Source organism: Arachis ipaensis, chromosome B2 (assembly GCF_059453495.1).
Source record: "Arachis ipaensis isolate K30076 ecotype BB chromosome B2, ASM5945349v1, whole genome shotgun sequence".
NCBI lineage: Eukaryota > Viridiplantae > Streptophyta > Magnoliopsida > Fabales > Fabaceae > Arachis > Arachis ipaensis.
In genome coordinates, this window is record NC_142437.1 from 105681519 (window position 1) to 105698323 (window position 16805).

The 16805-nt window shown below is 32.5% G+C and overlaps 2 protein-coding genes across 2 annotated transcripts; one reads left to right on the forward strand and one right to left on the reverse strand.

Annotated features, from left to right (window-relative positions):
- Positions 1 to 7559: 7559 nt before the first annotated feature.
- Positions 7560 to 8106, reverse strand: LOC148575109 (uncharacterized). The gene is made up of 3 exons (XM_088506061.1): positions 7914 to 8106; positions 7815 to 7831; positions 7560 to 7757 (listed from the first exon to the last, which is right to left on the reverse strand). Exons 1-3 carry the CDS (start codon positions 8104 to 8106, stop codon positions 7560 to 7562), a joined length of 408 nt encoding a protein of 135 aa, XP_088362187.1.
- A 4766-nt stretch (positions 8107 to 12872) lies between these two features.
- LOC107627581 (protein FAR1-RELATED SEQUENCE 5-like) lies at positions 12873 to 16163 on the forward strand. Its single transcript, XM_016330414.1, has 5 exons — positions 12873 to 12962; positions 13788 to 13847; positions 13950 to 14686; positions 14774 to 15278; positions 15438 to 16163. Exons 1-5 carry the CDS (start codon positions 12873 to 12875, stop codon positions 16161 to 16163), a joined length of 2118 nt encoding a protein of 705 aa, XP_016185900.1.
- Positions 16164 to 16805: the final 642 nt, after the last annotated feature.

Consider the following 16805-nt stretch of genomic DNA (forward strand, 5'->3'; position numbering starts at 1 on the left):
AGTACCCAATTTCGATTTCTTTAAGCAACATTGTTCAACCGTAGTTACCTCGAGGATGTTTGGTGAATGAAGTATGGGACTTCTAGTCAGCTGTGATCCTCCACCGATTGTGGGGTGGTATCTGCAGTAATAGTAGAGAGACAATATCAAAAATTATTTTATTTTTTGGTTTTTCATAGTAATTATGTATAAGGCAGGATTCGAATTTCTGACATTTGGTTAAGCAGACTAGTGAGTTAATTATTAAACCAATCCAACTTGGTTAAAAGTTACTTTATATAATATAACATTTATAATTTCATATACATAACATTCATAATTACATATCTAAAATTACACAATTATTCTAGCAATAATTATTAAATGTTAAATAAGACAACTTTAAGCTGTTTAAACTGTTTTTTTATTGTATCCCAAATATTATTAAGTATCTGCAATGAATTTTGACGATCAAGTCAGCAAGGGATTCAAAAAAGTATCATGATTAAGATTAGATAGCATATCAAGGGTGAAGTTTTTTCAGCAATTACTTATAGTGCTTCCTAGCTCTATTTTAAGAGTGCATCCTTAACTCATCCGAGCCTATTCTAGTGGGATATAGTTCAAATTCTATTGTGTTGCCGTACCTAGACCATGACATCTCCATGACATCTCCTATGTATTGTGTTTCCGTATTTCAACTTTAAAGAAGAACACTAAATACATATATTTTGTGTGTATATGTGTACCATCGTGTCTATCAAAATCCATGTCTCAGCAAACAAATAGTAAATATATACCACCATGTCTAATAATTAGTTTTCATGTCTCAACAAACAAATCCCACCATAATAATTATGAAACTTTAATGACAACAATTAAAATATGCCGCTAAATTAAGGTTACATTTTTTTTTACTATTTTACCACACTTAAATTTAAAGAAAATAATAACTAAAAAATATAATCTTAATTAAATATTGCCAAAGTTGTATTATCACCATAACTGTTATAATCATATTTGATATATTAATACCTCATGTAAAAATGATTTACAAGTATTATTGCAAAATTACGAATACCTAAAAAATAATTGCACAATAAATATAATATATAGAGAAATTTTAGAAAATTCATTGCAAAAAATATTTTTTATTTTTAGTCAATTTTTCTGTTTTAAATAAATTTAAAAAAATTTATATACTAATTATTTAGGTGTATATTTTAAGAAATCAAAATTATCATAAAAATATATTATTTTATTCTCATAATTAATGATTCTTAAGTCAGCGATATAATTTTATATAATAACCTTTATTAACTCATTATTGATTTAGTCTTTTAGAAGCATATTTTAAAGACACTAAATAATCATAATGAGTTCATTTTTAGTGATTTCAAAAAATATTTTCTTTCCTTGATAAAAATTATATATAATTCTATTGTATAAATAGTAATATTATATTTAACAAAGACAATTTTTGATTCAACAGCATACTATATATATAATTATTTGTCCAGATTTAGCTTTGTTTTTTATTTTTTGGAAATAATACTCAACGTGGTCTTTAAATTTGTAGGTAAACCTCAATTTAGTCTCTAAAATTTTAATTTAGTCCCTAAATTTTGCGAACGTAACTCATATTAGTTCCAGAAATAATTTTTGACTCACAGACGTTAACGGTACGCTGACGTAGACAGTCGGATGCTACGCTTGACTATGTAAACAACTTTAGTTTGTTTTTAACACTTAAATAGCCAAAAAACAACATTGTAAGTAGTGTTTATTTAGACTTTTCCTCCCAAAACAAGTGATGCAATGTCGTTTTTGGATATTTGACCGCTAAAACCAAAACTGCATATTTTACAGGTTTCAACGTGGTATTTGGCCGTCTATGTTAGCGTTCTATTAATGTTTTTATGTAAAAAATTGTCCTAAAGACTAATATGAGTAGGACTAAATATAAGCAATTAAAATTTTAGGGACTAAATTAAAGTTAGCATACAAGTTTAGGGACCAAATTGAGTATTAACTCTCTTTTTTATTTAAAATAAACATGTTCATATGCTCACTCCCCGACTAGCTAGTTGCCATATCCAAATGGACCCAAGTTTGATAAGACTTGGGAAACAAGTTACGAATCCTTCCACCACTACTTCAATTATTGGCATGAAGAAGGTAACCAAGTCACTTTGCATTAACTTCTCAAATAGTGAGGGAATAACGATCTACTATCAACTGGAAAATTTTCTCATCCATGATCAAGTTACCTCTATTCTATAAAATATCTAACACTTCAGCTAATGTTTATCAAGTTTTAATTACAATTAGAACCGGCTAAAAATTCTTGCTAACTTAAGCACTCATCCAGTCCCAACAGCACCTTCTCTGTAGGGGTGGCAACATGTACCATATTCGCGGGTATCCAACCCTACCCGACCTGACCAACCCGTACCTTATATACGTATACGTATTGTTATATAAAATTATGTTTGAAGTGAGGGTTGAACAAAGACTTTTATCTTAGTGTAAAAGACTTCTAACCACTAAACTAATAAGGATTTTTTATTTAAATTAAATAATTATATAATTTACAAAAATATATTAAATGTAGAATAATTACTTAAATACACAACCTACCACATCTCAGATATTGTGAAGAAAACTCAAATATGGATGTATCCTGGGTACTGGACCCTGGGCTATGACGCAATAAAAATTTGACGTATCATGGGTGCTCCCGAAATACGTTTCGCATGGAGAAACGGGTACTGAACATTCGAGATGCGTTCAAAAACTGATCAAGATCTTAGTATCCGAGATAAGGTCAAAGGCTGAAATTAGGTCACAGCACCCGAGATATAGTCAGGTACAAATTAAGGCCACAGTACCTAAGAGACGGTATTATGGTTTAGGTGTCTCTGCACCCTAGATATCTTGGAGAAAATCTCTATATATATTCTCACACCCTCAACCATACCCTCACAATCCATTCTTTTCTCTCTTCTCTCTCTCTCTTTATCCTTCAACTTTGTTCTCATGGATAATAATTAGTTCTTTTTTATTGTAATTTATCCCAGTGGAATAGTAAGAAACAGTGACAAAGAAGTGATTTTTGAGTCTAATTCAACTGTGATGTTGAGTACTAACCATGTTGATACCCTACATGCACTAAAGACTGTCATACTGAGCAACATGGGGGAATAAGTTCCAAGGAGGTTGGGCGGGTTGCATATCTAAGCGGTAGATTGATCAACAAGTTATTCTAGTTTAAAGGTGATCAGCATGTGGGTCTCAGGCTTCTACCACATGACAAATGTAGAGATCAAGAAATTGTCAAACATAAAATCTCTCAACTCTACTGTATGTCCAAATCCAGCCTCTCTGATATAAGGTAATAGAATGTCCAGCAGGAAAACACCTAAGGTCACACGGCGTGGCAACAGCAACCGAATGCAATAGTCGTAACATTTACTCTCGCAAATTAATCTCGTCTAAACCATTATATAAGTTTAATAATTATTAAATGTTATAAACCTAGTAGACAGGGACGGACATAAGGGGGGGCGAGTGGCGGCCTCGGCCCCTCCAACTTTTTTTAATAGTAATAAGTTATTATGTATAATTTATTTTTTTAAAAATATTTAATATTTTGTCTAATATAAATAAAAGTTCAGTCTAATTTAAATATTAATAATTTTTAATATCTAAAAAATAAGTAACAATATTAAAAAAATCTGAAAAAGATATTATTACTAATATTTTTTAACTAAATAAAAATTTTTAAATTTCATAAAATGAATTCTTTTTCTTCTTGTGGCCGTTTTTTTTATTCGTTTGGTATTAATTCTCTTTGTTTCAACTGCTACAATTAAGAGATCTTTTTCAACTATGAATATTGTGAAAAATAACTTAAAAACAAAATAAAAGATGAATTTCTTGCTAATTGTCTTTTAATTATATTGAAAATAAAATTGTTGAAAATTTTGACACAAATTCTATTATCGGTGAATTTTATGATACGAAGAATCGACCACTTCGTTAGTAAAAAGTATACACATATTTTTTTTACTTTAAAATATATTCTCTATCCGTATATTTTTATAATACATCTTATATTATATAATTTTTTTACATAATTTTTAATATTATATGTGTTATTGGCCCCCCATAATATCATTTCTGGATCCGTCCCTACTAGTAGATAAATATCGTTAGTAAAATATTATGTTTTATACAACATTAATATTCATTACTAATATTCAAAGTATTAAATAAAAAAGAAACATGAAACCACATTTAAAAAATAAATCATTCATGTTGCACTATTCTAACTTAACTGGTAGTCTTCTAGATGATATCAATCCAACTATAGGTTTTAGCAAAAAAAAATGTGATCTAACAACTATTTTATTTGAATAATATATTTATTTAATTTAACTAATATATTATTTTACATTTAACCATTATATTATCTAAGTTAAATTAAAATTATTTCTAAAAATATTAAAACCTACTCTACCTATCTAAGTTAATAGAACTTCTAACTAACAAACTCAAAATACTTAACATATTAACTAAATTAATAAAGCCTAACTACATGAACTAATTATTTACTGAAAATAAAAGAGTTAAAAAAAAAAACCTAACCTTAAAATCCAAAGCTTTAGCTATGTGCCAAATCGCAGTCGGTTGATGTCTCCATTGCGATCATATTGTCGGGGGGGCCATCTGTACTTCAGAAACTCAAACTAAAGGTGTTACAAAATTTTTCAAAACTCTTCAAATACATGAGAATCTCTGCTGCAACCAATATATAAGTCTTTGACTATATCTTGGGTGTTGTGATCCAGTTTCCACATTTAACCTTATCGGGTACTGAGATCCTAATAAGTTTTTGAACGCATACCGGGTGCTCAGTACCCGTTTCTCCATGCGAAATATATCCTGAGTGCACCCAGGATACCTCATATTTTTGTTGCATCATAGTTCAGAGTCTTAGTATCCAAGATACATCCATATTTAAGTTTCCCTCACAGTACCCGAAATGTGGCACATTGTGTATTTAATTAATTATTCTATATTTAATGTATTTTCGTAAATTATATAATTATTTAATTTAAATAAAAATCCTAAACTAAGGTTATTATTTGATAATTTAATATTTTTATTTATATAAAAGCCAATTTAATGTACAGAGAATATGCAAATAGAATACTCATGGAGTTATAATGATTTTAGATTAATTATCCAAATCAATCTCCAAGAATTTTAAAAGCGGATATTTTAGTCTCTAAGTATACAAAAGCATCCCTAAAATTTTATTTTGGTAGACAAATTAGTTCCCAATTTATTTTCCGGCAGAGTAATTACCCAAATCAGTCCCCAAGAATTTTAAAAATAGATATTTTAGTCCCCAAAAAAATTAATATACAGATCAATTCCTAATATTTTTCTCCATCAGACATAACAGTTCTCTGTCTAAGAAAAAAAGTAAAATAAAATTATTATTATTATTAATTACACGATACTATTGTACCATAATTTTATATTTTTTGGGCAAAAATAATGATAAATTTATTCATTAGATTCTTATATATATATATATATATATATATATATATATATATATATATATATATATATATAGTAACTCAACAACAACAACAACAACAACAATGTTCAATAAAATTATTAGAGATTATTCTACAAGAAATTCAAGATTGAAACTATTTGATATTTTTGTATTTAATATAATTAAAATATGTCCTATTTTAAAAAATATGTTTGTATTAAAAAATTTTTTAATTTGGATTTCAAAGTATCATTATTCATCTTACTTGTTTCTAATGAAATGAGTGTATTAATAGGTTAGTGTCATCGTTCATATGCCCAAAGTTAAGTTAATAATAAAGGTTGACATATAGTAAAAGTAAAATGGACGGGGGACTATTATGTCTGACAAAGAAAAACGTTGGGGATTGATCTGTATATTAATTTTTCTTAGGGACTAAAATGTCCGCTTTTAAAATCTTTGGGGCTGATTTGAGTAATTACTCAACTGAAAAATAAACTGGAGACTGATTTGTCTGCTAAAGTAAAACCTCGAGGATTGATTTGTATATTAATTTTTCTTGGGGACTAAAATGTCCGCTTTTAAAATCGTTGGAGTCTGATTTGCGTAATTACTCATGATTTTATTTGTGTTTGTGTTATAATTTAAGTAAAGACTTTTGAATTTTTTATATAAATTAAAAAAACCTTATTTCCAAAAAAAAAAAATTCAACTTTAATTTTTGAAATCCGTTTCTTTTTGTAACATCTGGGGAAAGTTTGCCGCTCCCCTCAGCGAACGTTGTCGTTTTCACAAGGTTCGCTGCTTCCCTCGGCGAACTTCAAGGAGGTTCGCCCAAATATAAAAATCCGTGGTCCCCTCCCATTTTTTACTTTTCACTCTTTTTCACTCTCTCTTCTCTTGTGAAACTTTTCACTTTCAGCGTTTTTGACAATTTCAGATAATTCTGCTCTTTTGTTCCTTTTCAATTTCAATTTCATTTATTCTTATATTATTTTATGATTTTAACATGTTTATTTAGTTAGATTATGTTTTGTTATTAGTTTTTAATTTTAATTAGTTTGATAATTATTTAATTTGATAATTAGATTATATAGTTAGTTTAGAGTACCATCTATTGCTAGCTTAGATAATGTGAAACGATGACATGATTATGGTAGGAGATTAAAGATGCATGTTAGCTAATGAAAAATTTTTTTTTGATTATTGTTTCATTTGAACTAATTATGGTTTAGAGTAAAATTATAGTTTATGGTCTAAGTATTTAGAATTTTTAGATTTATTGCCAATGTTCACAAATAATAAGTTAGTTAATTTTAATTTTTTTATTTAGATTCTGTTTCAGTTTAACTGATTATGGTTTAGAATTAAATTATATTTTATAGTTTAGGTATTTAGATTAAGTTTAACATATTTGATAAAAAGCGAGTTAATTTAAAATTATTTTTTTAATCTATTCTATCATATTGTAGTTTCATGACGCAAAACATGTTAGAGTATGAGGATACCTTTTATAGATGACATCAGATTGACCATATTGCTGACAGACTAGGGCACTAGGCCGAGTGGTATACTTTATAACTTATCTCTTTCATATGTTCAAAATTTGTCTTATTACTTGTGGACTCCGCTTTGTTTGATTGCTTACTTTTTTTGGTAGGCGCCTCGGATATTACGTACAAGAAGAAATTGACTACAGCGGTCATCCAAGCATATTAGATCATACCTTAGATAAGTAGGATTTGAGCATATGACATATATGCTAGAGTGGCATATAATGAGCGAACTCCCTATGCAACTTTGAATATGCTGCGTTAACAAGCACCTTCTTCAAGTTCTTGTTCTTGAAGTGTGTCATGAAGATAGCAGCAATATGTCCTGCACAAAATGCTTGGAAGGCATGTGATAGTTTCCATCCACTTCCATAAGCGTTCAACGCTGCATCAAACGATTTGTGCCTATCTGAAATCACCAAGAGACCTGGTTGGTTTTTTGACATGCTATCTCAGATAAGATAGAAAAATGACCATGCCTCCTTTGTCTCATCCTCGACTACGGCAAATACAATAGGCAATATGTTTGAATTGCCATCTTGCGCAATAGTCATGAACAAAGTGCCTCCGTATTTACCATACAAGTGTGTGTCATCGATGGAAATAAGTGATTTGCAATGTTCGAAAGCCTCAACACACGAAAGAAATGTCTAGAACATACAATGAAATATGACACTATCAACTAAAGAAGGCCAAGATTGTATTACAAGTTGCACCCAAGTACCTAAAAAACCATCACTTGTTATAACATATAAGTGGTTACTTAATTAAGCACTTATAAGTAAAGGCAATGTAATGAATCTTACCAGGTAAGTACATCTGTATTGCGAATAACCATCGAAAAAGATCGTTGTATGACTCCTCCCAATTTCCATATATCCTAGCAATGACTCTCTGTTTTGCAAGGCAAACCTTTCTGTACGACGCCTTGTAACCAAAGCGATTCTCGACACCTCCTTGCAGAACCCTTATGCTGATGGTTAGATCTGCTTTGACCATTGTGAATTTGTGCTAAGCAATCACCTTCGAGTTCAACCTTCCATGGTCTTGACCCATTGATGTTTGCATGCAAGTATGAGGATTATTGTATCTCCTCACCTCCCATTTTTCCTATTTTCGGGGATAAGCTATGTGTATGTTCCATTGACAACCAGTACCAAATTGCGAACATTGTGCATCATACTTCAAATGGTCACTCTTTAGTATCTTATACTCCACACCCTTTCTAATGTTATACATCTTAACTGCCATAGTAACTTTCTCCTTATTTTCATACTGTTGTCCAATCTCAAACTCATTGATGGGATCATCCACGGGGCCTCCTTGACTAAATAAACAATCTAAAGTCATTGCATCTAGATTCAATAAGAAAAAGTGATCCGACTGATCATATGATCGGAAAATAGCAGGTTGTATCAGTGCGATTTGTGTGTCACCGTAGTAGTTCATCTCTTCCTCCTCCTCATCCAGAATTTCAATTGGTTCATCCTCAACATCTTCACCGTCATTAGGGTTAACTTGATAGGGCTCCATCGTTGGGTCTCTAATAGTAGAACCTTTATGACTTTCAACATCAGCTTGCATCATACCATCATTAGAATCTTCGACATTTGACCCCTCTTGACTATCTTTAGGTGTCATATTTAGATCAACCATCGTTCTAATATTTCTCCTAACCGTCCCACTTAAAGGGGGTATCATCAATAATATTCGCAAACGCTCCTCCACCCAAGTTAACTAGAAAACTAAATGATTTCAACAGATGGACATTTGTCCAACGGTTGTGCCAAACCCTAATAAGACATATGTCCTCATCATCACGTAACCGATACCTAATTTACAAAAACATAAATTCTTATCAAAACCATCATCAAATAAAAAAATACAAAATAGTGATAACAATTGTAATAATCTATAATATACTTTTTGTAAAATAAAGTTTTATCTACTTCGGATGAATATCTGTAATAGATTTTTTCACTCTTTTTGTGTGTTGTTGACCAATGTCATGCAATACCAAATTTTTCAACGCTGTTAGACTTTTGACTTCAGGTGACGTATATATAAATACTGGTTCAGCAAAATTGAACACAATAGATCCTTCTTCATCATATACTATTTCACCATCATAATGAATAGATAACAATTGAAATTTCAGACATTGTATAGAGTAAGCAAAAGATCAAAGTAAAGGGAGAAAGATGAGTTACCAGTAGTGATTTTGGTTCCCAATCGGTCTTGTTGGGATTTTATTTAGGAGAAGCATCTTGAAGTTCGTCGAGGAGGCGGCAAACCTTGTGAAAATGACAAGGTTCGCCGAGGAGAGCGGCAAACTTTCCCTGAATGCCAAAAAAAGAAACGGATTTCAGAAATTAAAGTTGATTTTTTTTTGGAAATAAGGTTTTTTTTTTTTAATTTATATAAAAAAAATTTAAAAGTCTTTACTTAAATTATAACACAAACACAAATAAAATCATGAGTAATTACCCAAATCAGACTCCAATGATTTTAAAAGCGGACATTTTAGTATCCAAAGCAAATTAATATACAGATTAATTTTCAAGATTTTACTTCGACAGACAAATTAGTCCCCAGTTTATTTTTCAATAGAGTAATTACTCAAATCAGTCTCCAAAGATTTTAAAAGTGAATATTTTAGTCCCCAAGAAAAATTAATACACAGATCAATTCCCAACATTTTTCTTTGTCAAACATTATAGTCCTCTGTCCATTTTACTTTTACTATATGTCAACCTTTATTATTAACTTAACTTTGTACATGGGAACAATAACACTAACATATTAATACATTCATTTCGTTAGAAACAAATAAGGTGAATAATAATACTTTGAAATTCAAATTAAAACATTTTCTTCAGCACAATAAAAGGGAGAAACTAGAATCGAGAGTATCGGAATAAAAGGCTATCTCATCAAATTTTGGATTTTTAATTGAAAGCTTCTTTCTAATGCACACGTGAATCTCTCGAAGAATACAATTAAGATATAGCCATACTTTAGTCCTGCGGTGAGTTGTGAAAAGATAAAAAAACAAACTTCATTGTGTCAAGTATAATAGAGTAGAAGAAGAAAATGAAAGTGGTCAGGAGGTGGTTAAATTCAGTTAGACAGTTTCTATTTTAGGATAGTTAAGTGTTCCAAATTCAGCTCCAGTTTAATACACTAATTCTCAATTCATGATTTTTTACTTTTTCTCCAAGATTCATTCTCACTTACAGCTTTGAAAGCTATCTCTAATCTTGTCACATTGATTTAAGTGTTGAGTATCCCTAAAATTTAAATCCATGAAATAGACAAAATCAAATCCCGGAAAAGAGAATGTTCTTGTTGATGATAAGCTAAAGGGATTTTCACCTCTTACTAAACACATGTTGAGGAAGCAGGAGGTATAGGTTTATAATACCTTAAACTGATTAATTTGATCTTCTTCGTTTGTGAGATGGGCATTGTTTCCAAATCACCAGAATGGCGGCAAGATAAAAAAAGGAAGGAATAGTAATGGCCCCATGAAATTTCTAAGCTCACAAAAAAAGAAGCAAAAATATACATTACATCTTGTTAAACCAGTGGAATTGCTAGTCCATGCATGGATGGTTGAAATTCAGTGTTAAATTTTCTAATAAATAACAACTAACAAAAGAGCAACTTAAACAAATATCGTTATGGCTATAATTACTTACGCTTTTAGCACTACTTGGAACAATGATATTCTCATCTCCCTTCATCTCCATAGTGTCATTATCTTGCTTCCCATAGACTATCACATTCTCTTTTCTGCTGGCATTGTTATATATACTGATTGGCTACTGCCTTTTTTTAACAGATGAATTTAATTTTAATGCATTGACAATGTAAAATAATTTTATATGTGTATCCAATTGTGTATCACCAAGTCAGCAAAAATAATTACTTCCAAGTTTCAATAATGAATACATGAATGATCATCTAAAGAAACTGACAACAACAACAGCAACAACAACAATAAAGCCTTGTTTCACTAGGTGGAGTCGGCTAACAGACATGATTGAACAACGGTGTAAAATGATTTACACTGTCAGTGTATCAAAATTAAACTCTTTTTGTATAACATAATAAATATAAAACTAATTATTCTTAAGTGATATATATATATATATATATATATATATATATATATATATATATATATATTAGTTTACAAATAGTATTTTTATATATCTATATCAAAAGAAGGTTCCTATTTTTATACCTGCTGCTGTATGGCTTTGTTCCAGGTTGTGGTGACTTGGTTCAGCATATATGAGATAAACTGCAATCTTATTCACATTGAATACAGATCCTAAAATGACAATTTCCACTTTGTTACCAGCTTCTAGATTTGACATTATATTATGCCAGTCCTCATCTTTCGTTGAGGTTAATTTATCTAGAGCAAAATCAACAAAAGTGTTATTTGTGCGAATCATGACGAAAACTCTTTGAAGAACATGTCCTTCTACTTTTGTTGTGTCTGGGGAGGAAGGATGGATGGACAATACAAAGGATCACAGTCTTCAAGTTACGCCCATCCATTTGAGGAACCTCGAAAGTTACAGAAGAACCTTCATCACTAAAAGTCAACCAATGGAGTGATGAACAATCTTCACACGACCCTTCATCTACTGCACATCTCTGTATAATCATTGTATGCTTTAATCATTAATAATTAACTATTTATAATGGGTTTAATTACACTGTAGATACATAAAATTTTACACAATTTTCAATAGGAATCTTATGTTAGTTAATTTGTTGGCGAGTTCCATGAGAAAACAATAGAGGGAATCACATCTTTTGAAAATCCTCTATGGCCACACAAAGAAAAATATCCAATGTTCTTTAAGTCTTGCCAGTGTATAGGGAACTTGTTTTATTCCAGTGTTTTCAGCCTTTAAGGTTGTTAAAGAATCTGTTTGTTCCAAGTCTTCTTCCAACTTATCAATCTTTACACATCAAGAAATATTGAGTTCTTTCAAGGTTTTCAACTTGTAGATGCTTCTTGAAACTTCTAGAAGACTTATACAACCATGTAAATCAAGTATTAGCAGCTCTTTGAGGTGTTCAATGGTGTTGGAAACTGAGGACAACTGTTGACAATCTTTCAATATTAACTTTTCTAGATTAGGTAACTTTGAAAAGTTAGGGGTTTGCTTCAAGCAATGAGAATGAATAAGATTGAGAATTTTCAATTTTTCCAACACCTGCAAATAAAAATTATAAACACATTTAGAAAAGAGAATAAAACAAGAGAAGGACAAGCTCTTCAGGTTTTTGGATTAGGAAAAGTATAGGAGAACAATAATCCTAGTGAACAATATGAACAATGGGGTTACAAATGTAAATTACTCATAAATTTAATTAATGATGTAATTAATTTAATTATACTAATAACCATTTTTCAAAATTTAAAATATCAGATTTTTGAAACCAACCTGGAAACTAGCACACGTTTCATATCCTCACCATATCTCCTCTCTCTTGTGGTTGTCCTTCTCAACAAAGAAGGCTCACTTCCCAGCCCACCCACAACCCACGCTGCCCTCCCTGTTCCAACGTCCGGCAGCCCCCCAAGTGGAGAAAATTTTTTTTCACCATACCCGTCAACCCGTGCACCGTGCAACCCGGCGTAGGTCACCGTGATCACACCCTGTGTAGCCCCTGCAGCCCAAGGCCTCCACCGTTGCAATCCCTGCAGCCCAAGGTCTCCACCTATCACAACCATTTTAATGGAGCACAATTCCGTTGAACCGAGTTATCTCGTGCCAGTTTCTTTTACCGGTGATTCGTTCGACGGAGAAAGTGAACAGTTGGACAAGGTAAATAATGTATCTTGTTTCTTTTAGACGTATGTTTATTTTCATATAAATTAGATAGTTATTAAAAGCTCAACATTCTTAATCCATTATGATATTTTGTTACAAACGAAACAATTTGGATGGTGTTCTTGTTCATTCATGTGGTTATTAGTTAAAGTGTAATATATAAGTGGATGATCCGGTGAAAGAATTAGTTTGAATTTTTTCTACCTAAAAAGAGAAAACAATTACATTTTTAGAATGGTGGAATGTTATAATACAATGTACTAGTTAGTTGTTACTACTTACTAGTTACAGATTGGGTTCTTGTTAAGTTTTTATAACTAGTTTCAATGAACCATGTGAAAAGTTCTAAAGAAGATGAAGTTAGAAATTTATTTACTGGATATGATGAATTGTTACAATACCTCTTTAATAGGTCATCCTGACATGTTTTGAATATATGTATAGTGTTAAATAAGAAAATTTTGCACATGGTTGCGACTAAAATTGTTACAATCCCCATCTGTATGCTATCAAACCATGCATGCACTAACAAGTTTGGATAAATATGGAAGAAAATTATAGGAGCTAAAAACGAGACTGTTTACATGGTAATAGAAGACTCTATTTTAGTTTGTGTAGTGATACTTGATATGTGGTGGATTTATGCATTCTGTATATAAATAATAGTTAACACAATACTAACTCATTAGGTGCCACTTTAGCTTAATTCATGCATATTAATAAATTTTAATATCATATTTTTGGATATAGTATTAATAAAATCTATTTAGTTGATATTTTATTATAGTATCTACTTACGTTGTGTATGTTTGATTGTAGGCCATAGAATGTACGAAAATTACTGAGTTGGAATGTCATGACACGGAACTTGTTGACGAGGTTCGGATTCTATTTTATTGTTGTTTTTCGTTAACCGCATGTTTGAATAGACCATTTATCATTGTGTGGCTAAAATGATGTCTATTTTGAACTGATTTGCAGTTACCAGACCATAGTTGCCTTGCTGACAATGAAATACCAAGAGTCGGGATGTGGTTTGAGCATTTGAAGTTGGCCCAAGATTTTTATGCGACCTATGCAAAAAAAGTTGGTTTCACAAGTAAGATAAGGGCCATAAATTTTGACAGGATGACAAAGCAACCGATCAACCAATCTATCCATTGTAATCGGGAGGGTTTCCGGGCGTCTCGTGTGAAGGCACCCATACGGAAGAACACAATGGCAGGTGTGGGATGCAGAGCAAGAATATATGCAAAGTTCGATAGGGAAAAGCATGATTGGGTCTTGTTGAAGGTTGAACTAAATCACTCGCACCCGTGTTCAACTAGGAAGGCGGTGCACTACCATGAAAACAGGGAGTTAACAATGCATGCGAAGTGTATCATTGAGGTTAATGATGAGGCGGGCATTCGACCCAACAAGACCTTTCCAGCATTAGCCAATGAAGTTGGTGGGCCTTCGAACTTGGGCTTCTCAGAGAAGGACGTCAGGAATTACATTTCATCAAGACTCCGATCCACAAATGTCAATGCAGATGTCAAGGAGATGCTGAACTACTTCATGCGAATGAAGGAGTTGAATCCGAACTACTTTTACGCAGTGAATATAAATGAGGATAACAAGTTTACGAGTGCAGTTTGGGTGGATGCAAGGTGTTGGGCATCTTATGAATACTATGGAGAGGTGGTCTCATTTGATACCACATACAGCACGAACCGGTAAAATATATTTAAATTCTCATTGTTTAATTATTTTATTATTTTTTATTAGTTTCATGTTTCTAAATATAGTTGTTCGTCCTTTAGGCATGGATTGCCGTTCGCTGCTTTCATTGGTGTGAACCACCATGGTAAGTCTACTTTGCTAGGCTGCGCTCTGCTAGGCAGTGAGGAGATCCCGAGTTTTGAGTGGGTGTTCACACAATGGCTGGAGTGCATGGGAACGGCACCGAAGGGCATCATCACAGACCAATGCAAGTCTATGTTTGGTGCAATTAAGAAGGTCCTACCCAGTACACGACACCGGTGGTGCATATGGCATATAACACAAAAGATACACAACAAGCTTGGAGGTTATTCTAGGTTCAAAGAGTTGAATGCTGAGTTGAAACACATTATATGGAACTCTAAGTTGGTTGAGGATTTCGAGGATCATTGGGCTGAGTTCATTGATGAGTTCAACTTACATCACAACAGATGGCTATCAAGTTTGTGTCTTTTTGGGAAAATCATGTGCCGGAAGTGCTTAGATGTTGTTGTGTTCTTGTATTCTGTTCTGGAAAAACGTTCTTATGCATGGTTTTATTTTTTGGTGGGTTTGTTTCTTTTTTAGATCTGTTTGAGGACCGACACATGTGGGTGCCTATCTTTTTCAAGGGTCAATTCTGGGCTTCCATGAGGAGTACGCAGAGGAGTGGGTATGCATTCATTCTTTGGTGGATACTTAAATTGTAAGACTAGTTTGGTCCAGTTCGTCCATGAGTTTGACAATGTCCTAGGAACAAAAGAGCAGAAGGAACTGGAGAACGATGCTGCAGACTCGAGAGGTCTAATCCCATGTTCAACTAGATCAGCCATCGAGAGACGATTTCAAAAAGAGTATACCAACAAGATGTTTAGGGATGTCCAAACCGAGTTTGGTAAGAAGGCTGATTGCACTATTTGTGCCGTGGATGAACATGGCAACTCCGCTAGGGTAAAAGTGGAAGAGAAAATACTAGTCTATGAGACGACTCGATATGTTACGTTTGACGTCCATTTTGGTCATTCGACACACGAGGTTCGATGTGATTGCAACTTGTTCGAGAGTGCAGGTATATTATGTTGCCACTGTCTTGTAGTACTTTCATCTTACAAAGTTAATGAGGTGCCTTCCTGCTATGTTTTACCTCGTTGGAGCAAGAACATAAAGCGCAAGCACACCTACATTAAGAGTAGCCATGACGTTAGACGTTCAAATGAAAGCCATAACATATTCAGAGAGTTGTGTGCACATTTCTATAATGTTGCACAGGAATTCACGGACTGTGATGATGAGGCAGACATGCTGCATAATGTTCTGGAGGATGCAAGGGCCAAGCTAGTAGATTACCGTGGCAAGATGCGAATAACACTGTCGCTACTGCACACAATAGCATCATCACAGGCCCTTCAACCGTTTTCGGCACAGAGGACATTCAGGCCCCATCAAAGGTAACCACTAAGGGTCGTCTAAAAGGCAAAATGCTAGGATATGAGTTGGATAAATCAATCAGAAAATCTATGCAGAGAAAGCGGAAGAGTGTACGCAAGGTATGTATAGGAATTAAAGTTAATCTTCACTTTTACAACGGTTTTTATTACGTCGATAGTGGGTTGGTTTTGATTGAGCTTGTTTGTTTCAGGATAATCGTGTAGAATCTGTTGCAAATCAAGCTTCGGAGGCTTCTGCTCAGCAAATTGCTAAGCAAGGACTTGGTGGATTCATGTCACTGTTAAACTTCTTTGACAATACCTAGATTGTTTATGATACTGCATCCATTATGTTATATTAGAGGTCCCTTTTGTTAGTTCATACAACTCAATATGTATGTTTCATGGTCATTTTCTTTGTTTAGGTTTTCTATGATAAGAAAATTATGAAATTGGTATTACCATGGCATTATCTTGCTGTTACTAACGTATCTGGCCTGTTTATATTTTTCTGGATGTCGTTTGACTGGTTGTAGAATACTGTCTGCATAAATACATGTCGTATAATCTGTATTTTAACCATTTAATAAATTTGGGATGTTGTGTGCTTTTAACTTCGAGTGGCATGTCTAGGATGTTCGCTTTACTACGCTTATTGATTGTTATT

Coding starts and splice junctions, on each gene's coding strand:
- LOC107627581 (XM_016330414.1), top strand. CDS start 12,873: ATGGAGCACAATTCCGTTGAACCGAGTTATCTCGTGCCAGTTTCTTTT. Junction 12,963..13,787: donor AAAGTGAACAGTTGGACAAG/GTAAATAATGTA, acceptor GTTTGATTGTAG/GCCATAGAATGTACGAAAAT. Junction 15,279..15,437: donor ATGCATGGTTTTATTTTTTG/GTGGGTTTGTTT, acceptor AGTTTGGTCCAG/TTCGTCCATGAGTTTGACAA.
- LOC148575109 (XM_088506061.1), bottom strand. CDS start 8,106: ATGGTCAAAGCAGATCTAACCATCAGCATAAGGGTTCTGCAAGGAGGT.